The 26,986-nt window shown below is 37.1% G+C and overlaps 1 protein-coding gene across 1 annotated transcript; it reads left to right on the forward strand.

Moving 5' to 3' along the window:
• Positions 1-1,712: 1,712 nt before the first annotated feature.
• On the forward strand, positions 1,713-22,341 carry LOC108778665 (lateral signaling target protein 2 homolog). Its single transcript, XM_018545900.1, has 5 exons — positions 1,713-2,057; positions 2,154-2,230; positions 2,821-3,082; positions 6,143-6,453; positions 22,262-22,341. Exons 1-5 carry the CDS (start codon positions 1,780-1,782, stop codon positions 22,339-22,341), a joined length of 1,008 nt encoding a protein of 335 aa, XP_018401402.1. The 5' UTR covers positions 1,713-1,779.
• Positions 22,342-26,986: the final 4,645 nt, after the last annotated feature.

Here is a 26,986-nt window from a genome sequence, read left to right on the forward strand (position 1 = left end):
ACTTAACAGTAAACCCCTAAAATAAAATCTCGTCATTCTAAAATTTCAGCATTAAATATCTCCTAATCTCAATTAGGATGACTTCCTCACAATCCGTCGTACCGCATTCTAATCGGACATAGCTGCGTGTGTTTCGACCGTCCTTCGCATTGCGTCGAATGAAGGAACGGGGTCATTAGTTACGTGGGTAGTCGGAATAGATCGTGAGAAACCGCTCGAGCAGAAATGAGTAGCATCGACGTGATTCTGATTTTATTTCGAAAAGGATCAGTCGATTCATCACTGTTGCTACTTTAGATTCTGTCTGAAGTAGATTTTCCCGAGTTAAATATTTCGATAATCGCGTCACGAGCATGATTTTGCGAAACACACAAACGTCTACGAGGTTTGTGTCATCAAATAATACTCAAGTGCGCATTTTTGGTGATTTAAAGGAAAACAAGTATTTGAGAGCATCGGGCGTCGCAGCCAATCGTGCATGGAAGATCGATGGACGATTGAAGATTATCTCTCGCCGCAATTAAAATTGAAAAGGTACTACAGCAGTGTAACGGATACTGAGATTCACAATGAGAGACTAAGGAACGTAACTTGACCCCGACAAGCAATATTGGGTTTATCGTGTGCTTTCGACTATCCGCGCGTATACATCTGCGCAAATAGTGGCTCCGATTAATCATCCCGTAAAGCAGACACTTGTGGAAGAGATACTCGCGTATGATGGAAACGAGAGCGCCGGCGGAGCCACTGGAAGAAATTTACGGCAACCGCGGGGAATCATCCGTCTCGTCGAGCACGGCGAATCATCTGATATTTGCCATCAGATAATGCACGGCCATCGCCGATAATGGAGCGCAAATCCGGCTAAGACTCGCATTGCGAAGCTGACCGTTGCAGCTAAGAACATCGATTGGCTCCAGGCAACAGAACGAATTCAGACTGCTTCCTGACGGAAGGCGAGCACGCCCGAGCGAGCTAATCGGGCGTGCAGTTACATCTGCGGGGATCTTGAATCTCCGTTGCGGAGCAGCGACGAGAAGCACAAGAAATTGGAATTTAAATTAAGAATTATCAATGTTTTATCTTTCTTGCTCAGCAGAGCAATTAAACGGTAAGCAAACAGAACCGAGTTAGATACTGCCGGCGAGATGTTTGCGCGAGTATCAAGATATTTACATAAATTGCGCACATCACTTGGCACACGAGAGAAATAGAGACGAGAGTTATCCCTCTCGTTTTTTAGTCACAGTGAAAAAGTATAGAGAAGAAAGATATTTCCCTTACACGGCCATCGGTGCAAGAAGCACTGACTGCTAATGCGGACGATATTGGAACGACGGTGATTACCAGCTTTTGTGCGGCTTGTAGCTGTTACTGTTACCGCGGGGAAAGAAGATCGTTAGTAGCGTCGCCCGGAAATCCTACGGAAGATTAATGAACGGTACGGCCAGCGGAACAACGTCGCGGCGATAAGGAACCGCGATAAGGAACCGCGGCCGAGGGAAAGCAACGTCGCGGCTCTCTCATTTTCTATCTCTGTCTCTGGTCCAGCGGTCGGTGACACAGGTGGTCGGCTTGATGTTGTCGCGCTTCCTGCAGGAACTGTCGTCAGCGGACAACAGAAGTGCCGTCGCGGCGAAGCGGAAGGAGGAGGGCTTGTGATCGTTTCGGCAGCGGGCTGATCGGTCCCGCGCCACAACCGATCGCGCGACGGCGATCGCCACGATCGCCGCCGATGAGGGTGGTGATGTGACAGCGGCGGCGAAGGCAGGCGACGAGATGACGGTGACGCCGTCGACTTCCGACGTCGCCGACAAGGCGGTGTCGACGGACGATGGCGGCAGCGGCGGCATGGAAGTGGCGCGTTTGGAGGCTGTCCTCGCCGCCCTGGTGGAGACAAAGGTGGAGGCGATGAAGGCGTCGTCGACGCTTAGTCGACGTTCCGGCAGCGCGCCCACCAGTCCACGTCGACCTAGATTGACCTCAACCTCGACGGCCTCCTCCTCGTTGAATCATCACCACCATCATCACCACCACCATCATCATCATCATTCGCAGCAGCAGCAGCAGCAGCAGCAGCAGCAACAGCAGCAACAGCAGCAACACAATAAGAAAAAGGGCCAGCATCATCAGCATCACCGTCATCACCGCAGACGTCACGACTCCGCGCCCTGCGGGAGTGATTACCTCAACAATGCGGCGGATCATTCTCAGCATAGATTATCTAATGGTAAGTGTGTGTCGTTTTTATGTATACATATATAACGTAATTGGCGAGACGTAGCTTTTATGGCGATAATATAGTAGTTAATGAGAAATTACTTTAGATCCTTTCAATCTAATAAAACTGAAGAGATTTATCTTCTTACGACGTTTTTCTTCGCATACGAAGTAAAACGTTAATTTGTTTAATCAATCACACGCGCGAATCTGTATAAAAAGTTAAATAAATGTTTGGTAGGCCACAAATAGATAGATAAGGCGTTTATTATTGTTATAGGGCAAACCCTCTAAAAATAGATCGAACAAAAATAAGGAAAAATAACATAGAATGTAAAAAAATAATATAAATGGAAAAATGCAATGAAAATAAATGAAAATAAAATAAAAAAGAAAGAGATAATAAAAGATATGAGAATAAACAGAAAAGAGATACAAACGAAATATAAATATATTGTAAAAAAGAATAAAAATAATAGTATATATACAAAATTTTCTCTTCGGTTTGCCATAAAAATAACGTAACGAAAACATTCACTACGTTAAATATTGATGAAGACTAAACGATATTCGCTAATTATGCTCTTTTTGTTCTGTTAGGAAGGGGACGGAGAAAAGCCTCCGAGAGTCCTCGAAGCCCTCGAAAGAAGCGCAGGCATTCGAGGAGCCCAAATGTTCTCCAAGGCGTCGTCCAAGACGTTCACGCCGGCCTCGATTCGCGCTTCGAGCTGCTTGGCATTGACGGCGACCAAGACGTGGCCCTAATAAATTTCGAAAGGGCTAAAGAAGTCCTCGGCGACTCCTGCGAATATCCGCGGCTGCACCGAAGTGCCTGCTACTTTTCTCAAAGCGCAGCTCAATTGTAAGTATACTTTCAAGTGTACAACTGCAGGCGACAATAACAAATGTTGGACAAGATAAATCTTTAATGGGTTTCGTAGAAAGGATAAGATTTCTTTTAGAATCAAGTCATATTTATTTTCTTAACGCCGAGAATTAGGACGTCGCGTCGCGATAAAAACGCCTTCGCTGAGAACAAATTGACTTTAAATTCTGGAACTAGCTTATCCTCTTCCGAGGGAATTCGGAACGTCTTAGGAAATCTTCGCGTATACTTTGGCAAAGTTTTCGCATTTACGGTGCAGCTGTGGTCCTCCAGCTTTAGTCGCCTATTAGTAGGAAACTTGTCCACTCGCGCGAGCTTTCGCTCCCTGTCTTCTCGTTTACGGGGTCGCTAGGAATGCTGCTGCGTCTCCTATCCTTCTTCCATATTCGATCGGTCGACCACGAAGAGAGAAAGAGAGAGAGAGAGAGAGGGAGAGAGAAAGGGGGAGAGAGAGGCACGGTTTCGGCATGAGCCAGCACATCCAGTGGAACTGGGTCAACGTGGTGCGTGGTTGCGCGCCTCTGTCACATGCCGCTCTCGGCAAATATGGTTTGGCGGCTGAACCACCTGGGCGACAAAGGACGAGCGCGTAGTTGGAGCGTGTAATGAAACTGTGATGATAGCCGGTGGCGATTAGCGATTACGAAGAGGTGTCATCGCCTTAACGTCTCGCGCGTCCTTTCTTCTTTTTCAATTCGGCGAAACGATCTCTGAAATTATGCGGCAGGTGTTACTTGACAACCTTTAAGTGCAATGTGAAAAAAGACACCTCTAATAACTGTTCCATATTAATCAATTTAACAATCGTATCTCGTGATTTATCACATAATTTAGCGGTTTACTTTCAGAAATAATTTCTATTAATTAATTCCTAAAAAATACATATTTTTCATATCGCAGATAATAGTACCTATATTTAATTAATTAAGCGCTTCAGCAATTAATATAAATTATCCATTAATTTATTGAAAAAAGTATCAAATACCTTTTAATTTTTTAATTGTACTATTCAATTGTATTTGATGTATTCGATTAAAACGTGACGTAATGACGAGAGTGCTCTAAATATATACATATGTATATATATGCAAGATCATGAGATACCGTATCTTGACAATCACCAAATAACTGTCCGATATGTCGTAGAGGCAATATTAATTGAAACTTTTTTTTGCACGAGAGAATAACTGTCAGAGTGACTGATTCAACATCGACGTTTACTACTTGATACAGTCTTTTTCGATACAGTTAAATCTACTAGTATATCAATTTACTTTTCTCTCTTCATCGAATATCTTCTCTTAATTGAATATCCTGTCGCTGTAGGTAGAGACTTCTATTTATAAGCTTTTCGCGATTCTCCCGATAAGCGTTTATTAATAAATGAACTTTGGATATATTATATTAATAATGTCCAGGAATTAACTTTATCGTCGCATAACTGTAGAATAACGAAAATACATATTCATGTATTCCACAAGATATAATTCCTTTTAACGGATGCGACGGAGAGTGCAAACGGCGATAATACGAGAATCAACGTGAATCGCTATTGTCTGACCACACGCCGGTTGTTATCACTACTTCGAATTTCATCCAGTCCTCCACAATGCCCCGGCACCTCGGTTATCGTTTTTCCACTTTTCCGTCCTATTCCAGCGGCATTTTCTAAAATTATACTCAGAGAGCACGTGATGGCCTTCGTGTATGTGACGTAGATAGTGCAACGATTGTTCTTTGTTCAGCTCGATATCGGGGTCTGCTTCTCGTTGGCCGTTGTGAACGTATATCGAATTGCTGGCCCGCTTTTCCGTACATTACCGAGCTTTGATATGTGTGATAGAGAACAATTTTACCGCAAATTTCTCAGCCATCTCGTTTGATGCTCTAGATTACCTTTAATACGTCAGCAAAACTATACATAGCTCTCTATCTCATTACTATTTTTATTTTTATCAATACATTTTTAACCACTTTTTGTGGAATATTTTCCATATTTAATATCACGAAGACTTATTCGCAGCCTGCATTTTTATGATACAATAATATTATGTATTTAATCAAAAATCTCTAATTTCTCGAATTTCAATTTTGGTTTCAGGTTTTGAAACGTGCGTGAAGATAGAAGTGATTTGTTATTTCATGCATTTTCGTTTCATTCCTAGACATTGCAAAAGAGTGGTCGATTTGTACAATCTTCTAATCTTGTGCCGTTCAATTGCTTCTCTCGATCAAAAACGGGGTAACGTTCTTAATTCCAAGTCTCGATTGAGGATACGCGGTACGTAACAATGAATGTCAGCTTTTCAGTCACCGCCACTCGCGGTACGGCAAACAGCAACTTCTCAAGTTTCACGAACAATGCAGGTACCCACGATGATCGATACTCGTTCGTCGCTCGCCCTTTTTCGAAGCCTTTACAATCAGTATACTAAAGTCAGAAATGTGTTCCGCTGTTCAAATTGCGAACGAAGTGCGAATGAATGTAGATTTTAATTAACGACATCGATATAGCTCAGAACGTTTTATTCAGAAAATAAATATGAAATCTCATTATAAGAACATTCTAAAAAAGGCAAAGTTCTCGATTTAAACAACTTCTTCTTTAAAAGTAGATAGACTTCTTAAAAATGTTTTAAGAATTTTTCTTGTCATTTGTTTTCTATTGTTAGACAATTTAATTTGTAAATTTATATTGACATTTGTTTTCTATTATTAGACAATTCAAAGGGGAAAAGGTTTATTTTTGAACATCTATACGTGAGAGGTACACAAAGAAAATATTTTTTTTTTATTTAAATGAAACGTCAGACACAGTCAGAGTACTGGCACGTTTCATTTTTGAAGCGGTTTTGCTCGAGAATAACGATTCGATGAATAATATAGCCGTCGTTGTGGAAACAATAGCTTGGTATATTATTCGTGCAGTTTTTATGTGTCATTTCAAAGCAAATCGTCATTCACTCGACATTTTCAAGTAAATGTTTATTGACAGAGAAGAATCTTTTCTCTCTGATTTTCCGATATTTTTTTCAGAAAAATTCATTACGACGACGACGACTACGTGGCGTTGAACGTAGCCGACGAGCTGGAGGAAGAGGAGACTCTGAGCGGACCGGAGAAGGTAGACGAGGCTCATGGAAGGTATCACCGACCGCGAAGAAAGCGCAAACGTAAACGACGCAGGATCAATCCCGTCGAACTTCCGGATGAGGAACTCGTCGATCCCGAGGAACTTCCGCCTCGTGCACGATGGACGATCGTCGCGACCGCTTGTCTTTTGCTTGCCATGTCCTTACTCTTGGTTGGTGTTACGCTGCGAATGGCGCCTATAATTGACGACATGGGTGAGTCGATTGCGACAATAAATTCATTTTTACTAATGTAGATTAACTTTAATCTTGGTTTAAATTTCTCGTTTTATCTTGTTATCTTTTTTTAATTCTTAAAATTATAGAAAAAGATAAAAAGTAAATTAACCCTAGATAATGACACTTTTAGTGAGATTGGTCTCTGGGACATCGATTCAAAAAAATTGGAATAAAAACACAGGAGTTTTATAAATTTATGTTTTATTAATCAAACCGTTGTAAATCTGCCTTTATAAAAGTATTGAAAATGAAAGAGATATAGTGTTCTTTTTTTTATCGCGTAGTTCCTCGGATCAACCTCTCCACGTGAGGGTTAATTTCAAAATGCTATTGGTACGTAAATTTTACGTGCAAGTAGTGAAGTCATTAAGCGCTAAGTTGTGCTTTAGTGGTCATTAGAACGTTCATTCTGCTATGCTAAAAACTAGGACAAGTGAAGCAAACTTTAAAAATTCTATCCGTTTTACTCAGTTTTGGATTATCTGGAGTGATTATAATTAGACGTTGATATAGGTAGTCTTTAATTATATATTTTATTATTTTATGTAAATGTATTAGGAAACACAAAATTGACCATATCATCTTAAGATTGAATTTGATGTGCTTATTATTTCTTTCTTTTTAAGTTAATTATTAGGTTATTTGTGTTTATTAAAAGTCTAGATTATAAATATTTTGTTACTAAAAGTGTATAAAATATATGAAAATTTATGTCAGATTAATTGAGAATGGCCTATTTCCTTTTAAAATTTATGTATCGACAACAAATACTGTATCATTCAATAGCATTTTACATTTAAATCGAGATTAAAGTTAATTTACATTGGTAGAAATGGACATTAATTATATGAAAATCGAGCGTTGCGCGTTTATTACATTCGATATAACATCTCACTGTATAATTTATTTTATGTATTTCGTAACCCACTTGCGTTAGCACGATCTTTATTTTTCTTCTATTAAATTTCTTTCTTTCTTTTCTTCTTTTATCAAATTTACGAAAGAGGTGTTCAAGGAGATCTTTTAGAAAATGTTCTGTGCTCGATAAATGCGTTTATTCCACAATGGTTTTATTAGAACGCGATAAAACGTGCAATTTATTTCGCACTGCGGACTTTTCACGGGCGGAAAGCCATCTAATGGTTGACGCTATGCGTCCGAAAATAGTAGCTAAATAGTAGTGTGGATTTATATACGTTTGAGAGCGTGGGAGAAAATCATGCCGGATTACCGGCACTAAAGTATGCAAGGCGGTCCCAAGGGTAGTAACCTCCGGATGAAGTTGCGAAGCATTAATGATTTAATACATCTTTATTATACAATCTTGTTGTACTGGAGAAACGATATTGTCGCTTAAGCAGATCCGATTAAGTGCAGTGCCATGTTCTCACGAATCCAGATTGGATTAATCCTCTTATCAACTGCCATTCGCAATTTCGTAAAGACCTGTTTTCATTCTTTAAAATATTGTGATATTATTTTTCTCCGAAGAAGATTTCTTTTGTTATTATATTGATATTTACAATATTCGTAGATATAATACATTGTATATGTGTATAGAATAATTACGAATTAGTTTAAATAAGAGAAAGAATCTCCTATATTCGATCAATTTCAAAGCAAATTTTAGTGCTTAATAATATTTATATGTAAATTTTTTCAAATACATTTTTGAATTCTATAAATTGCTGATTCGGTTAGTCAGATTTGCAACGCAATTATAAACTGGAGCTAAAATAATAGCAGCACAAATTAAGTCAACCTTCGATCTAATAATGTTACTAATCATTTTAAAATTTTGCACAAAATTTTGGATATAATTGTGAAAAATGTTAGGTACTGATTACTCTTTCAAACAATTCTTTAATTCAAATCATATACTTTTAAAAGAATTAAAATATTGCGTGTAAAATATGCGTCATGAAATGCTTTCCTAAACAAAAAATATACATAAGTTTTTTTAAATTATATATTGTATTTGAATTCTTTAATTTTTATCAAAGAGCACCGATTTTAATTTTGTTACAACAGTATTTTAGGGTTAATTATGACGAAGTTTACGCCCATTTTTATCAATAAAGATTTTAATTTTATTTCAACTTATTTTTTTTATTTTTTATTAATTTTTAAAATTAGAAAAAATGAAGAGTTAATTTCGAGATTAAAATTAAACTGCATTGCTACAGAAACGGATATAAGACTAATGTGTAAAGTGACACGAGGTTAGGTGATTTAGTCATGGTAATTGCCAGGTCACTTTCGATGCGATAACAGTTCGGTCAGCGTCGTTAGCGGTTTCGTGGTTGACACTTGCGTCGTTTCCTTACACTGAAAACCACAAAATCGTGTTTCCTCTTACACTGGGTAGCAAACCATCGTTGGTTCTCTCTAAACTGGGTCTTTTCCCGTCGAGGAAAGGTAGTGCATAGAGAATTTCAATTATAACTGGTACCATTACATGCAGACTGATGATACTCCTGAATGTCGCATCCAACACAAAAGTACTTCTGCATTAGACTTATATAAATCGCAGAACGTGCAGTGGACACACGAATGTACAATACATGAATTTCTACTGGCACAAATAAACCGCATGCAGCGTCGTGCGAGGTCGAGGGCGCTTCGTGTTTCTAAATTAAAGGCGCGCGTCTGCGAATCCTCCAGTCAGCCGTCGGATTTCCGCAGCTAAGCCACCTTGAAGCTCACACTCGTTCCACGGTCGAAAAAGCTCCGCTGAGAGTAGCTTTCGACAAGTGCGCGTCGTCTTTGCGCGTCTGTCAACGACGACTGTCTCGCTGATCCGCAGTGTCATTGATCCTCTTGTGACGGACCGAGTGTCGCAGAATTCAAGATGTTACCCCGTGGCAAACACGATTACAATTCCGCCGGTGACCTTTCCATCGTCGTCATGGTTCAATAGGGAACACCACGCAAGAAATTGAATTAAAGTTTCTACCCAACTTTCACATTTCTGATAGCTGCATTTCTCTCTTGCGAAATTGTTGGAGCGGGTCTACGAGAGTTAATTCTCGTCTCTCTCCTCGAGAGGAAACAATTTCCTGGACATCCCTGCTCGAGAGTAGTAAGGCAAAAATAAAACCGCGCTTTAGTGGTAATCGCCGACGGTAAAAGCAACGCGATTTTAACGCTTCGAAATTCTAAAGATCGTTTAACTGCCGTTAAATCGCTGACATCGGCAACCATTACGGGAAATAAAAGTATGCTATTGTAGAAATTAATTATCGTCAATATAAAATGAAGGATCTCGATCTGTGATTGTGTAGAAATAAGTTCAGATAATATGTTGGAAACATCTTGTTGTCCTAACGTTATTGTAATAACGTTATTTACCTTTGTTGTAATACCTTCTCGGATTTAATTTAGATTATTTACCCGGATTCTGCTTAAAAATATATTAAAATTTGTATTTTTTTAAACTTTTACTAGCCATGAACAATATCTGTTTCCGATAGAACGCGTCAAAGTGCGGATGACGTTGTATAAATACACCATCGTGCTCGAAATCAACAAGTCAGAGTCGATACTGGAACTTACACGGTTCAAACGATGTTTCTACATCGAGAGATTTGCGGAAGCGGATGTCATCGTGTGCAGTAGATCGGAAAAGTGTTGCAGTATTATTGATCCGAGGAGAGGAGTTATTAATCTTTCGCGTTTCATGATTATTCCCATCCTCGACGCAAACGTTTGATAACATTTAACATCGTAACTAATAAAATCTCAAAGATAAATCACGATACGGGATTATTTATAAATCGTGCGTGAAATTAATTTTCTTCTTTTTCAAGATTCTACAAAGTTGTGTGACAATTAATTTGTATATTTCTTCATTATATTTAATTTTAACATTTTCTTTCTGCCGCACCATGAGTGTACATTTCTCTTGGATATAAGAGTATGAATTATTATTAAGTAAAGTTTATATAAATTTTGCGTGAAATGTCATACCTAGATTTGTTAATCTTTGTGAGATCTTGTCAACTGTGCATATGTAGTAAACAGGAAAATTATTAATTGGCTGCATAAATATCCAGTGATATTTGTACGTCGCATTTATATTGAAATTAAGTTTTACTGTAAATTTTAATTATCTATAAATGTCGTTTATATGTATATATGTATATATAAAATCGATTAATTATTTTTATGTATAATCGAGTTAAACGGGTTTCAATATTCAGATATATCGGATGTTGTCTCATGCTCGGACGGAATTGTTTGCAAAAATGGTACCGTATTGATTCGCACCAGATGCAACGTTCCTTTGCGTCTACCTTTATCGATGTCAATATCTACAACATTTTAATTTAATTGAGTATGTATCTTTCTTGTCACACGTGCATTTATAGCTTTTATATTGTATTTTTCATCACATATTGGAGTAACATACAATGGTTTAATAATATACCGTTACGTGATTGAGTTAAACGATTAAGTTAAGTAAAATTATGAAATTCATGTTTTGCAAAAAAGATACTTTGTTTATTTTAATCAATATTAAGTAATTCATATACATTTTTAACTTTATATGTCTAAATTTATATTCACTCTTTCTAAAAGCGTTTTATCTCTTAATATATAGGGTGAGTAGCCTAACATTAAAACCTGAAATATCTCTATTATTTTTGATAATACAAGAAAATGTCTAAGGAAGGACTTATTTACCTTAAATAGACAAGTATTTATTTATGATAATAATTGGATTAATTTCCTTCGAGATAAATCAGTTTTTTCTTAGACACTTTCTCATATCAAAGTAACAGCGATATTCTAGGTTTTATAATATCAGATTCTGCTAGGTCACCCTGTATACGATACAATACATTTTTAGACCATTTTGCAAACACATCACTGTTCATAGCGAGGAAACGCTATTAATTTAATTGAGTTTCAAAGTAAACTTGCTTGTCGTGACGTCCGCGAATTTTAGGAAACAGCGAAAAATAGCTGTCGAATGTCTATAATAGTTGCTACGTGATCGATAAAATTATATCGAGTATCGTATTGATCCTAAATTTGCAAGATGATTTTCTGCGTACAAATTTCACGGAAGGCGTCTCGTTTCGGCACTTTACAGCATCGCGTTTACATCGTTTCGCGCTCACGGCGAGAATCAGGTCAGGCCTGAACACAGCAGTTGATTTTCGCCACCGTTCGATTTTGACGTTGCACGTCATTAAAGGGTACGGATATAGAGTAATCGTCATTGTTGACATTTGGTTACACCCACAATTGCTGTAGTTGATTCATTATGATCGTTTCCTAGTTAATCGTGCGTTTTACGCGTACTAGATCGAATGATCAATCAATTAGCGGTCCTTAATCACTTTCACCTGCCAATTGTATAATGCTAAATCCTTTGAATCAATGTTCGAACAGAAGTATATATATAATCCATATATAATCCGACCTCTCCATACATATCCCACTCTCGAAACTTGATGGAAATTTCGCTAATTTCTCGGTTCCAAGTTAACATTCACGAGGAATTTGTATATATTAAACGGCAAACAAAATTTTACGTTTATTCCTCTTACAAAACCGCGTGCATTAAAGTCCACTCACTGGCGTTATAACTCTGAAGCGCGCTAATGCCCCGCATTGCTTTTACATCATACGCTCCCGCGTAAAATTGTACTACGAAGTACGTGAATTTTTTATTTCGCTGTCACGGAAACGGGAAGCGGAGAAGGGGGGACGAGTGAAACGGCGAGACCAGAGATGGGTAAAATTTTTAAAGAGCACCATAGCTTATTTCACAAGATCGTAACGCGAGTAATACGTTGCTGGCCATTATGCTCGCGAACACAGTGCACCTCGGCAATATCGTAAAGCAGTGTGTATCGATCTTGTACAGTTAGGAGATGACATCTACTGCGCAAATTATACGCGTCCGGTGTATTTGCATAACTCCGAGCTGTGACAATTCGCGGCCGCTGCGACGTCATGCGTGATCAGATGACACCTATGCGCTGCAGAACATCGTAGTGAACTACATTCGGTGCGTCACGAGGAATTGACGCGTTGTCATCGTTCTTGATATAATGATCATTTATGTTCTCGCGACTGAGTATTTTGGGAATTCCGGTCAACTAATAGATATTGAATGCGCACAATTTACAAAATGAGTTTTTAATATATTGATATTGTATTGTTTATTTATTTTGCGAAGCTGTAGATTACAGAAAAACTATCATGGTACATGATTCGCTGATTTGGAAACGAAAATCATTTATCAGATAAGAAATTTGATATTACATTAGTTTCCAATGCAACAATGCAGTATAGAATATAACACGTTATCATCGTCGGTGATATGATCTTTTATTTATTATATAATATATTCTTGCGACTGAGTATTTTGGGAATTCGGACTAACTGATAAATATTAAATGCGCGCATAATTTTTAATTAATTAAAATATTGTATTTTTCTTATTTTTCTTTTATTTTTACAAAATACGTTTTTAACATGCTAATACATATCATATTATTTATTTATTTCGTAGATTAGAGGAAAACTGTTGCAGTTATAATTCGCTGACTTAAAAATGGGAATTATTTATTTCGAAAAAAAAGAGAGAAATTTAATATTATACTAGTTTCAAATGCAACGACGATGCAATATAGAATATAACAAATTGTCATTATCGTTGATATAATGACCTAATGATCTTGCGAATGAGTATTTTAGGGATTTGACTGATGAACATTATGCATTCAATTCTTAATTAATTAAAATATATATCTCATTTTTATTTTATTATTCTTTTACAACATAAACTTTTAATACATTGATATGTATTATCTATTTATTTTAGATTAGAGAGGAACTATTGTAGTTATTGTATAATTTGCTGATTTAACAGAAATCATATTTCAAATAAGAAATTTGATATTATATCAGTTTCGAATATAACAATATAATATAGAATATAATGTAGAATATAATGCGTATAATATTGTTATGTCATTGATATAATAATATTTATGTTCTTGAAATGAATATTTTAGAGATTCGAGCCGACTTATGAATACTATAAATGCTCACAATCTTAATTAAAATATATTATATCTCATTTTCATTTATTTTATACTTTTATAGATAAGTTTTTAATATACCAATATGTATTATCAAGAGACGCGGTAGTGTCTCCGGCCATGTTCAAAAACTAAAAGACACTACAAGTCTATTTATTTCGCGAGGCTGTATAGGTTAGAGAGAAACTGTCACAGTTTATAATCTCCTGATATGGAAAAGGGAATCGTTTCTCTGATGATGAGAAATTTGATATTATATCAGTTTTGAATACAACGATGTAGTACAGTATATAACATAATGTGGGATAATCCATTTACGTTTGAAGAGTGAAATTCAATGCAAGTTGAATTCGTACTATTATGTTATTTTGAAATCAGATAGAACCTTTACATCTCCATGTTTATATGGATCTCTCGATCTCTGATTAACAAGCCCAGGTGCGAACGCATTAGAATTTCTGAGTTTATGTCATTTTCGAACGTATCCTGGCCGAACATCGGAAGGCAAATTCGTGAAACTGTTTTGGCAGAGGGATTTAACTTCTTTCACATTTCAGCGGATTAAAAGCGGTGGGCCGTAAATACTCCCGTCGTAATTTGAAAGCTCTCGTGTTCCAGCACTTCTCGGCGCATGGATTCTTTAAATTGCTCGCTCGCAGAAGTGTATTTGGCGCGTATGAAAATTTCATTTACAAGCAACTAGCCCGGATCTCGTGTTACAGAGGCACCATTAAAATAATGCGATTTGTATTGTATGTATATACGCGTCACTTGGCGCATCGGTAAGTAGCATAATTTTCAGTGTGCACACACACACACAATGAAATTTCCCACGTGTCAGCACACGGGCACGTGTACACTCATTAGGAGAGCCGTTGTATGTGTACTGACGTCAAAGCAACTTTACGCCAAAACAGGGTCAATTTCTTCGAGGCCGGTCGATTTCTCAATTTTTCCTCTCGTTCATTATTAAAAAGGTAATGGAGAACAAGCGATTTCTTACACTTTTGGCAGCTTGCGCCCGTCGTTGGCTGCTGGACTACACGGGTAGTCCATTAACTGCAGAGAGTAAGTTTGGAGCTTCCCGTTGCCTAAGTTGCCAGTTTATGATCGATCCATGCGGTAAATTAGAGCGTGACACCTCGACAGCTCATTGTCTCACTGTGTGCAGTACTTGTACTTAACGTTCGCGGACTGAAAGGCAAAGATGCGATATATCATCATGATGGATACTCTTCTATATTTCCTCGCTTCGTGATAACTGAAACAAAAAGCAATCTGCAAGATTTATTGCGAGATGCAGTGAAATATACGATTTCTGCTTTCGCTACTACGACGCAATTTTGGTAGAACGTGTCATAATCATTGTTAGTCTTTATTTTCTTTCTTCAAGTCGCTGAATAAACGTAAAACGGTGGCGAAAAGAATTTTACTGGCGTAGAAAACTGCGTGTTTAGTCGTCGATGTCAATCACGATTTCGAAGTGAAACGGTAACTCCTGCGGAATTGCATTACGCGCGGTTCTCCGTTAATTTCGACAGCCGAACCGAAGTTGAAACTCGTGCTGAAATTAGATTGGATAGTATGTCGTTCTTCATAATAGGTCAATAAAGTAAATAGCAATTGGCAGGGTATCGCGAATCTTTCACCGAGAAAAACACAGATTTAAAGCCAAAGATTTATCCTCTTACGCAAAGCTTTCGGGATAGGTAAAAAATAAGCGTGACAGTAATGAATGTAATTATGATAAATCTCGTAAAAAGTAATATAGAAATTCTGTATTGAAATTTATATTTAAATTTACATTTAAAAAGAGGCACATAATTAAATTTATATATATTTTATTTTTAAAAGAAGGCACAATTAAAAAAAATTTTTTTTGTTTCAGTTCTGATTTGAAAATTCCTTATTACACTTTATACAGAACTTGTTTTTTTGTCCAAGTTAACGATACGTATGTATGCGTATCAAATTTCATAATTTTAGATTTATTCCTTCTGTTTTCTGAGAATGGAAATGCTGACATCCGATGCGTACAGTCATTATTTCGCATTCAATTCTCTCACACTTCCGCAGCAAACTCGACAACTCGCGCTGTCATCTCCATTCATCTGCACCATAAATTGATGCTCGAGCAAAAGGGCAGTTTGATATTCAACAACGCTATCTCTCCGTTTGATTGCAAACCTATATCGTTCCATAACAACATATATTATAGTTTACTATCCCGGCTCTCAAGAAGTTCTTTCTCTTGATCATCAGTGTATCCATTATTATGTTGTCTCAATAATATTTCCCTTCTCATAAAATCAGGACAATGTTAGGCAGTGTTGAAACAGATGCCTCCTTTGGCAGTGGTGTAGTCATCGGTTTATAATTCAAACTTCAAAGTTTGTGGTCAAAGCCTCAAATTACTTTTGATTGCGCCTTTGAGATACATGAAGCTCTGAAAGCGAGTTCGACGATTGCGTCGATATTTAGATGATCTAATAAAATGAATATTTTGGAAGATAGAATTTTCTTGTATAAATAAAAGAGCACGACATAAATAAAGCTACGTGAATAATGTTATATCTTGCATTTTTACTTGCGAAAAAGGACGATAAAGGAATAATTATTTTTTTACTAGTATTATTGGCTGTAATAATATTGTCTACAGCATTTTCTTTTGAGATAATTATGAGGGAGAAAAAGAAAAGCGGAGAAAAACGTTGGAGACACAACGACGATTAGAATAACATAGAACGTGGAATTTGACATTTCGCGTGTCTCATTTAATATCCGTACTTTTAAAAGCCCTTTTTCCTCGTAGTATGATTTTTTTACGAGAAAATGGTAGATTGCAATATGCGAGCGAGTTCCATTTATTCGGACAGAAATCACTTCTTTCCGAGTATTCTCGCTCCGATTCGTGAGCTTTAAATATTAGTCCTCAGTTATTGCGCCGAGGTAGAAAGCTGGCTGAGCTCGGATTATTCGTATGTTTCTCATTTGAAAATTGTAAGAGTTTAAAGAATTGGTAATCTTTCTAAAATTTACTATTTTTTGCGTGATTAATATTATATTAAAAAGTATAAATATTTAAAAGATATTATTCCAAGTAATTAAAAATTGCTGAAATAAGATATGTCAATGATTAACAATTAATAAACACGTTTAGTTCTTTAATAAATAATTGATATTCTTTAACGTCTTATATCTCCATTTAAAAAATCTTTTTTATTAAGTTAAAATTATATTAAAGTCATTATAGTTTCAAGAAATAATTTACAAACTTTACTCATTAATAACGTTATCAAAAGTCTCACATTAATTAATCACAATATTATAACTTAATATATATATTATATATGATTCTTGGTTATATTCACAGTATGAAAGTAATCTCTCGAATTTATCTTTTTTCAAACTAATTCAGCATTTTTATCGTTTAAAATTATTTAGAAAAAAATCATCCTTTAACATTTAAAGGCCAAGTTTTGATATTCTGCCTCGAAACCAGCTGTATACAAAATTAAATTAAATTCTTTAGTTTATTTAGTTTAAAAAAAAAACGTTGTTTCATATTAATATAAAAAAATTTATTCATACATCATTCAAGAGTTTATTCATTAAATTTTTCAATTTATTTAGTTTTAAAACCACACTGTTTTATATCAATACATAAAAAAGAAATTATTTATTAAAAATTATTTATTATTCTGGTTTAGGAAAAATCAAGTTTCATCACAAGGGATCCGTTACATTATTTTTCAACAGCATATTTACATATTAAATTTTAATTCTTCGAGAGAATCGCTCTCATATGTTACAAATTTTTATTGAAACTTTTATTATAACGGCGTGGCTGTATCTAATCTAAATTTCTAGAATATTCTCTATGCGACCCGAATTACGTAGATCTGACATCGATAGGTACGAGAGCGTGGTCGGGAAATTAACGAAGCATTGCCGTTAGTAACTACGCGGATGCGCAGCATCCGCAGTTCCGGCGACACTGTAAGTGCTTGTATCACCTGTTACGCCTGTCATTCGCTCTTCCGCGCATCTCCGACATCCGGAACATTATTAGGTCCTTCATGGCATTCAGTATTTCGTATGTGCTAACATCTGTAACCGGCACAAGAGCATCATCGATTACCGATATCTGGCGCGTTGCGTACTGATTGTGAGGAGAGAACGGATCGATGGGAAATTCAGTGCGCGAGATGCTGGAGCCAATCTCAAATGCTGTACGAGAAAAGTACGCCGGATACGACGAATGAAGTGAAATCGCATTTACGGTCTCAAATGCGATCGTCTGATCAATTTGTCACACACCCTCAAAAGTTTTCGAGTCGAAATGCCTATAAATTCTTAACCGGCTCCTTACGGAGCGCAAGACTTTCATCCGATTATGTACTCGATCAAAGTAAATTGGTAAACCTGAGGTCCCGGGGATCGTCGGACGTAACAAAGGGAATCCGATACCATTACACCTAGTTTCCGTTTCCGGATACCAATTTGCCAGTCCCGCACGATCGCATGGGTATTGGAATGCGGTAAATCGAAGCTGTGACTGCTACCGTTAAAGGCACTCCGCCGGTCTGAATAACTGCAGTCGGTGGCGCGTCTCGATACGATAGATTTCGAAGTAAGAGAGAAAAATTGACGGCCCCACTATTGAGGCTATCGTTTACGTTATCATCCATCCTACGAGACCAACCATCCGTCGAGAGTCCATTGAATTCACTTTGCCAAGGGACCTTTTCTGAAGGATGGCCGAGAAATCGATCGTCATCTTCGTTCTATACACCGACGACGAGATTCAACTACATACCATACATAATTTCAACTACCACCCGTGGGTGCTGAATTCTCTAAATATTTGGCCGAGTATATTTGTCGACATGAGCGTGGAAATATGTGTGCGCGCGCGTCGCACACGCGGAAATTTGCGTACATACCCGTCGGCGGATTTTGGGCCGCGAGGAAAGAGACACGGCAAGCGGATCAGTGGTGCCTTGGATCTACATTGCTAAAAATACACGTCGCAATAAACTCAAGGGTGACGTCCACCACATGGATCGACGTTTTTAGCCGTCCTTCTTCTTCTTCTTCGTCTTCTTGGAGAACTTTTGTTTCTTCTCTATAATTACTGTTCTCAAGATTATCGTTTCGCAATGTTTACGTCATTACTCGCCGCCATAAATTTGAGATAATTTCATCAACGGCTCCCATATTCTTGAAGTATAAAAATAAGCACGAAAGAAATAAAATTTACACAGTTGGAAAGTTCGTGTTAAATTTAATACATTTCACGTCTTCCGAACGGTCCACTTAAATTGTCATGTTAATTTAATAAATAAATATAACATAAATATTAATAGGAAATATAACACAAATATTATTTTAAAAAATAAACAAAAAAAATAATGTCGACATAGTTTGCAAACAAACTGTAGAAGCACATTTTTTCCAGTAAAATTAACTTTTATGATATATCAAATTATTATTTTACGAATATTCATTTAGCTTAGAACTTATGTTTTAAAACACATTATTTTTATGTTATTTATCCGCTTACTTATAAATTGTATTACTTTGACACACTGAAAAATGTTAAACATTAACTCAATACAAAATATTTAAATGACAATCACATTATGTTAAATTAACACACACACAAATATGCTTTTTAAATTTCAACTCAAAATTTTAACAAAGATTTGAGTGAACCGTTTCCAACACAAATACAGAATGATTTTTTTTTTTACTATGCAATGTTATATGTAATCATGGGCAAGGTTATTTTAATAGATTTTCTTCGACTTTGTTTCATTTATTTAAAATGCTTGGTGCACTTAAACGGAGCGATAATAATTTAGAATTAACGCGTGATTGTGTTCATTGCGTCAATGTTTGCCTTTCTAACAGATTTATTATAATAAGATACCTGCGCAATGTAACATTACTTATCAAGGATAATTAATAATAACTACATGTCTTCGAGTTCAATGTCCTTGAGAATCAAGGTCAAGAATATTTTTGTGTTATCGTTATAGTTATATAGTGTAACCATCTCATTATACAAGATTTCAAAGTTATCTTTATTATTTCTGAACTTTACATTGTTTTACGATGAATATATATGTAACTTTTTCCAATATCCACATCGAATTTCAAAGAACTTGATATAATAAATTATAACGTGAAGTTGTTATAATCGAGAATATTGTAATATCGTTATTAATTTTAATGGAAAAGTGAAGTATTTAAAATAAATTTAGAATTATAAAATTATATTATATAAGACAAATTTTGGTCGTTAATAACTAAGACACTTTGGTTAAACGTTGAAGATAGATCGGGCCAATATTTGTCAATAATAGTGATACTAAGGCTTAGATTTTCTGAATAAGGTAGTTAAGACCGAGTAATTAGCTAACGAATATATAATACGAAGCATTCTCTGTGCATCTTATACATGGGAAGCGCTTATGCGGCATTCTTGCAAGAATATTCGTACGATGCTGACGTTTATGGAAGACGATGTGGCCCCCTCAAGCTTGTTGCGGAGTATCGTGGTCGCGATTAAACGCGAAAGCGCTCGCCAGAGAGAGTGTTCTATCCTGTGATGGGGAACCCGTGAAAACCGCGGTCGATCTACTTTAATCACCCTTTACGACGCGATATAAATAGCTTTCCAGTTATTTATCACCTACTCTCTCTTCATAAAAATCTTTTCCCACAACTGGCAGCGAGGATATACGACTAAAGTTTTGTCTTCGAAATCAATTCGTTATTTTGAGAAATAATTATTTCTAAATTGATAACAGTACTTTACGATAGCAAATCTACAGGGACAAAATGATGGATGACGTGATCTTGGAGGATGAGATATGTATCATCGATAATATGACGGAATATGGATCAGTCATTTTATAAGTGTCAAACTTACAATTCCCTCGTGGAAAAATATATCTTTTGGTGTAAGAGTCCCGATCAAATAAACGTAAAGCAATCGATGGCGAAGATATGACGATGAAGAGCAATATTCCGAACTTCTCGGCGCGTTTTCGGGGTCATTAATTCGCTCGCCATGGACATTAATCATCAGGACGATCGGAATCGACGGCCGAGTGTCGCGTCGTGCGAAAGGATAATTCTTTATGTGGATGATTTCGCGGCAGCAACCGGCCAGGATTTATCGTCAGGATTCTATAATCGTGCCAAGGATGTTTACGCGTTGTCTGGCGGATCGAATGATACGCGGATAGGTCATCGTTCCAGTCTGTATCCACCCACTCTAGACAGTCTGGGCTTCCAGCTGGACGATCGTTCCGGTGTTTGTCTTCCCGATTCTGGCGACAGATCGCCTTCTCCTCATCTATTATACTCTCAAACGAGCAACCCGAGACGCTCCAGATGCAATTTGGACATAGATCAGCGGTCCAGCAGACGTTTCAGCTCGCCGAGTCACTCGAGGACGAACAGCTGCGGCAGACAGCTGCAACCGACTCCTTTAGGTAGGAAATAATTGGAAAGAGAATTTGTATAGAATATATAGAAGAAGATGTTTTATTTCTTATAATTAATTAAAGAAAACTATAATTAACTTTGAATCAATATTGCCTTTGTAGAGTTTATCATTTACAGTTGACGTTTTATCTTTTCTCGACGTCAAAATATAATCGGATAAAATACTCGACTTTCTCGACTTCGAGTGACGTCATAGCTCGAATACATTAAAGACGAATGGAACGTATCGCGTTTTGCTTCGAAGCATCCAAAAGGATTATCGCTTCTATCGATCAATTCCTGTGGGCGTACGGAAAACGTTTTAACATTAATATGTGACGACGACGTGAAACTTCAGGGGATGATAGAAGAGCCAGCGTTACCAAGAAAACCAGGCCACGAAGGGCAAGTACCGTAACTAATCGAAAGGAGTCTATCCGCCAGACAAAGGTGGATGTTAAACAGATGCGGAAGATGACAGAAGACACTCAGGAACTCGAGCAAGCGAGGCGTCATCGACGAATCGCCATGATCGTTTTGGGGACCTTTATCTTCCTTCTGGCGGCTTCGGTGCTGGCGGTGGTGATCACCTTGACTCACAGCAGTTTCCTGAATCCTGCATCCGACTCAAAGGAACTAGCCGAGCACAATTGTAAATTGGACAAATGAAATCTGAAAGTTTGGATACTAACCCCGAATCATAAAGACTGCTTGATTTCTTTTTGGGAGATACAGTTGGTACAAGTGTCACTCTATCTTTGTTATTCACTGAATACTAAGAAGAATGAAACGACATTTGTGTTGATTGTGTCTCCTAAAAGAAAAGCAGTTAAAATATCAAGTATTATAATACCGAGACTTTCGAAATTTAAGTTTGAAGTCACTAACAGCGACCCTTCTTCGTCATTTTAGGCTAAATGAAATTTCTTCGCGGTTAATTCACTTTGCTCGTGGATTTAACTTTTGTAATATAGTTTCGCCGCAACGCTCGATAAGACTAATTTAAGTTTTGTGCTACTCTTGATTCATGAGCGATTAAGTCTAATCCGAAGTTAAGAAAAATCTGTTTCAACGCGGAAGGAAGGTAACATAAATCTATATGGTCGTCGATTGCTCGCATTGTGAAAACATGTTGGAGTGCGAGATGCAATTTAGTATCATGTATTTCTAAAAAGATAAGTTCTAGTTTTTCACTTTGCTTACCGATATTCTTATCGTTTCAGTACGGAAGGAAAACGAGGAGCTGCTGAACTCCTTGAACAGAGATATTTCTGTGCCCGAGAATGTTACGGCGCCTCCCTAAAACGAGGTGAATTCTTTCGGACGGAAATGCATCGCTCGTCTGTCGATCTCGATTTGCTTCAGCCACGTGATACGAAGTTCTCGTCTCGCAAGAAGCACGACGACATTTCACGGCAACGAACAACGTCGCTCAGGAATCTACGTCGCCAACGAGTTTTACGGAGACGTTTGGGCGATTCAGAGGAGAAATCCGAGACGGTGAGAAAGAGCAAGTCTTTGACGACAGCAACGTTGATTAGTTGTATCACAAGCATTTTAATGTGACGCACCAGAAATGCGTCCCTTTATACGGTGTACATGTATATCGCAGAAACGTTATTGCGACGAGCTCGCGAAAGTCCGATCGCGGCATACCGTATTGCACCGTTGATTGTATTATCGCCGCGTTCGGAAATGTCACGTTGGTACACATATCTCGTATCGATGCAGACTAGGTGCCCTCAATTTCAATAAGCTTCGCCAATAAAGGTTTGCTTCGATTAGAAACGCAAAACCAGAACACAATTTGGAGCACTGATAAAGTTGGGTCACAAATTAACTATCAAAATTTGACAGCACTTTTAAGCTTAACAGTACAATTTGTTTATAATACGTTAATGATATAGATCATAAAATATTAACTCTTACCATGAAATCATATTTTCTCCGTAAAATTAACATTTATGATATGCTAAATTAACACATATTTTATTCATTCATTTTATTAGAATTTACGTTTTACAGCACATTATTTCTACGTCATTTGTTTATTTCCTCATAAATTGCATTATGTTATTCTAACTCCAAGAAATATTAAATGTCAATTTAACAGAAACATTCAAATAACATAAATATATTAAATCAATACTCGAATATGTTCAAAGTTCAAAAATTTTAATAAGGACTTGAATGAGCCGTTTCTAATACAAATACGAAATGCTTTTCATTATGTATACACTCTAACATTTCTAGAAGGTATTCATAAAGTTGTGTATTAAAAAAAAAAGGAAAAAGAGAGAGTATTATTTAGCTAAGTACTTTAATATTTCAAAGAAAAGAAATGCGCAGGACACAATTAATGACCCATTGTCTGTATTAAGAGAGTTAATATACATATTATTTATTATACATATACATATATATAATAATTTATTAATTTATTTGATCGAATAAATGCTTCACACGTTGAATCTGGAAATTTTTAATGTAGCTGCGATAATTTAATCGTCTAGAGTACGTGATATGTCATAATAAATACGAAGCGATTAAGAGCTCCTAATCTGCGTGAATGCGAGCAATAACTCTTCATGGAACGCGATTACGATCTTTGATGAGAGTTCGCGCAGTTTCATTGCGAAATTTATTCCGACGATAGATCGCACACCGAATGTCAACAACGAAGGAACGATTTAGAAGTCACGCTAGAGAATATGGTGTCATAGACGTGGCATTTAGCCGTCGGCGAAGAAATCGGCCGGTACATGAGACCTCTCGTCTATCCATGTACTTCATTAAACGCGAAAGGATACGTGATCCGAATTAGATACACGTTAGTATATCGATCTGTGAATATTAATATGCGGATGTGTTTTACCTGCGAGAAATCGTATCGTTCAGACAAAACCGACGTAGGATGTAGACTTCTCGGTGCTTTTTTACATGTCTTCCAGGATGAGAAAGGACACGAGCTCAATGAACGGGGGCTCTCAAGCCGCCGATTCCTCGCGCTGACGACGGCCTTTGGACATTTTCGTGCGTATAGAAAGCTGTACATAAAAACGTTCGTTATTAACAATTGTTTATAGTTACGCACGTCGAGAGGATAGTCGAGATAAGAGCCAAATTTGTTGTTGTCAATTCTAAGACAAATTGTCATAAAAGATACTCGCCGAGATCGCGGGATTTAGAAAAGGGAAAGGTGAAGAAACGGAGCATCATTGGCGATCGGTTATTAAAATGTGTGCGTGTGTACCTGCATGCGTGCGTGTGTGTGTGTGTGTACGTTCGTCCGTACAGGATTTGTACGAGTAACGATACAATTCACGCCTCGCACGGAACAACAAAGTATTTTTATTCACTTTACTGCGCTACTCCCAACGCAATTTCCCATTTCGCTTTGTGACTAATTGCTTAAAGTTTTATCGGATATTTTTTGCCATGATGATGGCGATTCAGTAGGAACTTTTTCCGATACATTTATTCCGCAATCCTTTTCTACGAGCATAGAAAATATTTGCCAAGCATTATTCGATCCTACAAACCTTATATTTCACAATTAAGAAATATCCGTAATTTCACGATATCGAAATGTATATTCTGCGTTTTTATATTGAATTTTATAAAAGTCTCTTATGTTTATACACATTATCGTTACTTGCGATAAAAACATTCTCGATTTTTATCATTAAAATTTTATCATTTCGTTTGTTCTGTGTGTGTGTTTGCGATTGAAATTACTTTAATTTGAAACATGTGACGTTTCATGGCAGTATAAAAGGATCAGTGATATACATATATCGATAAAATAAAATATAGCTTTTCGTACGTATGAATACCGTTTATGTATAACTGATAGGTACAATCTGGTTTATACTGAAAAAATAACCGTCACATTTAGCAACAAAAGTTCTCTGCGACACAACAGGGTCGAACTTTAATATTGCTAAGGCTGGAAGAAATTTATAGGAATTTTGAAAATCGCTCTCGTTTACAAAAGCTTTTCTCGCGTTGAATAGAGGTTAAATTGAATCGTTCAGGTTTGATATGCAAACATTATTTTTTTTTTTTTAGAACTATGACATTTATCACATTGGTTCTCTCGCTGGTGGGCATTGAAATGTAAACGCAATTTTTTCCATACGCCAATTTTATTTGTTTTTTTTTTTTTATACGAACGTAGAAATAAACGTGATATTTCCGTAAAAAAACTAATTTTAAATACAATATATCGGTTTTTTTTTTTTTCGAGGAGTTCGGTCATCGAAATTTCGAATCCCTACGAGTTGGTTAGTGATCGCTACGGTTAATGCGGAAAGACTTTTTGTATCTAACAATGAGCTAATGTACAATACGATAACGTCTATAAATACTGTCGGAATTTACACGCATATATGTATAGTGACACATTAATCCTTAATGCCATTTCTGCGATGTAAAATTAACGCGACGCGGAATATCGAGCGCTTAAGATGAAAAAAAGTCACAGGCGGAAAAGAATTTTAGAATTTTCATGATTACTTGTTACCAAGCTCACGTATACGTCGAACGTAATATAATATATACATCTTCGAAATGTTACGATCGCGCGTCAGATCGATCGCAGTGAGGAGCGGCAAGAAGAATTTTCTTCGTCTTTCGACCAATCTCTTCGACTCGTCAATTTCTCTGTCCTATGTACCGAATTAACGCGTCTGCGTTGCTCCGTTTCGCTGTCTATTCTAAAGGTAACCGTCCTGAGAAATTATGTTTCACCGCAAAAACCATTTGTATTATATTTCGATCGCGTTTGACATCCTTTGCTCTATCTACGAATGACGATGCAGGCTCAATCGATCGACTGATCGCATACACATTAGACGACTCATGATGGACGAAACCCGTAGATATGCTATCAATAAGCACACACATTAATTAGAATTAGCCTACAATGAAAATTGCATGCCATTATCTTGCCTCAGTGATTTGAATCGGCATTACGTCATTATTTTTGTACTTACATATTTTTGTATTTTTACTTCATTATGCTTACAGTCGAGTCTTAATTCTGGGAACTACATCAGACTTAAATACTTATCTTTTTGGCAATGTACAGTCTATTAATCTATTTAAATGTGGCCGCATTTGGTATTGTACAATATAAAAGTCTTGAGAAAGAGCACACCTGGGTTTCTTCTATCATGCATCAGATGACTGTTTATCGTCGTTGAAGGGAAATGATTAGTTTGACAGATGCGTTCGCGTCGCACAATCAATCGGCAAACGTAGTCGCCGATTCCTCGCGATATATACATCGCATAAGAACGTAAGATAGAAATTATCAGTAATCGGTTTTTCGAGCGTATATAAGTCGGGCTTTCTTTTCTAGATAAGATCGGCAGTTAGAGATCGTTATACGTTCGGAAGCGGCGCAGCCGATTTCGCTGATAAGCTTGTTAACGTAGTCTTAAAGCAGCTCACGGCCGTAGATCTCTCGCCAGAAATACCTCGGCCATAGTTCTCGATCGCCGATCGACTTGGCGACACTCGCAGAGACACAATAATTCGCGCGCTATACGTTGCGTAAAAAAACCTTTTCTATAAAGAATATTTCCCTTTTTTACCTATAATTACTAATTTCTAGGGCCACTTGGTAGACGTTATATAGCGTACGAGGACCTTTTTTCACTAAGCCTGTCTCTCGCGACGAGCCTTCACTCCCGTCTTCTTTTTTGCATACGCTTGGAGATCACTTGGCCTAACGCGAGAGATCCGTTTAAAAAGCGAGCTAATAAAATAGCTTAGTACTCGCGCGCTCGTGGCTTTACCCGGGTAGTCTCGAAGAGATCCCACGAGAGCGAATTGAGCTTGACGAGTGGTTGCGCATATAGTGAACGTTAGAAACGTGGAGGATAAACGGAGAGAAAAAAAATAGAGAGAGAGAGAGAGAGAGAGAGAGAGAGAGAGAGAGA

The sequence above is a fragment of the Cyphomyrmex costatus genome, unplaced genomic scaffold (assembly GCF_001594065.2).
Source record: "Cyphomyrmex costatus isolate MS0001 unplaced genomic scaffold, Ccosl1.0 scaffold506, whole genome shotgun sequence".
NCBI classification, from domain to species: Eukaryota; Metazoa; Arthropoda; class Insecta; order Hymenoptera; family Formicidae; genus Cyphomyrmex; species Cyphomyrmex costatus.

What these genes read in the sequence shown, in the direction of transcription:
- LOC108778665 (XM_018545900.1), top strand. Translation starts at nt 1,780, where the DNA reads ATGACGGTGACGCCGTCGACTTCCGACGTCGCCGACAAGGCGGTGTCG. An exon ending in CATCATCATCATCATTCGCA is followed by an intron (nt 2,058 to 2,153) that starts GCAGCAGCAGCA and finishes TCATCACCGCAG; the next exon opens with ACGTCACGACTCCGCGCCCT. An exon ending in TCAGCATAGATTATCTAATG is followed by an intron (nt 2,231 to 2,820) that starts GTAAGTGTGTGT and finishes TTGTTCTGTTAG; the next exon opens with GAAGGGGACGGAGAAAAGCC.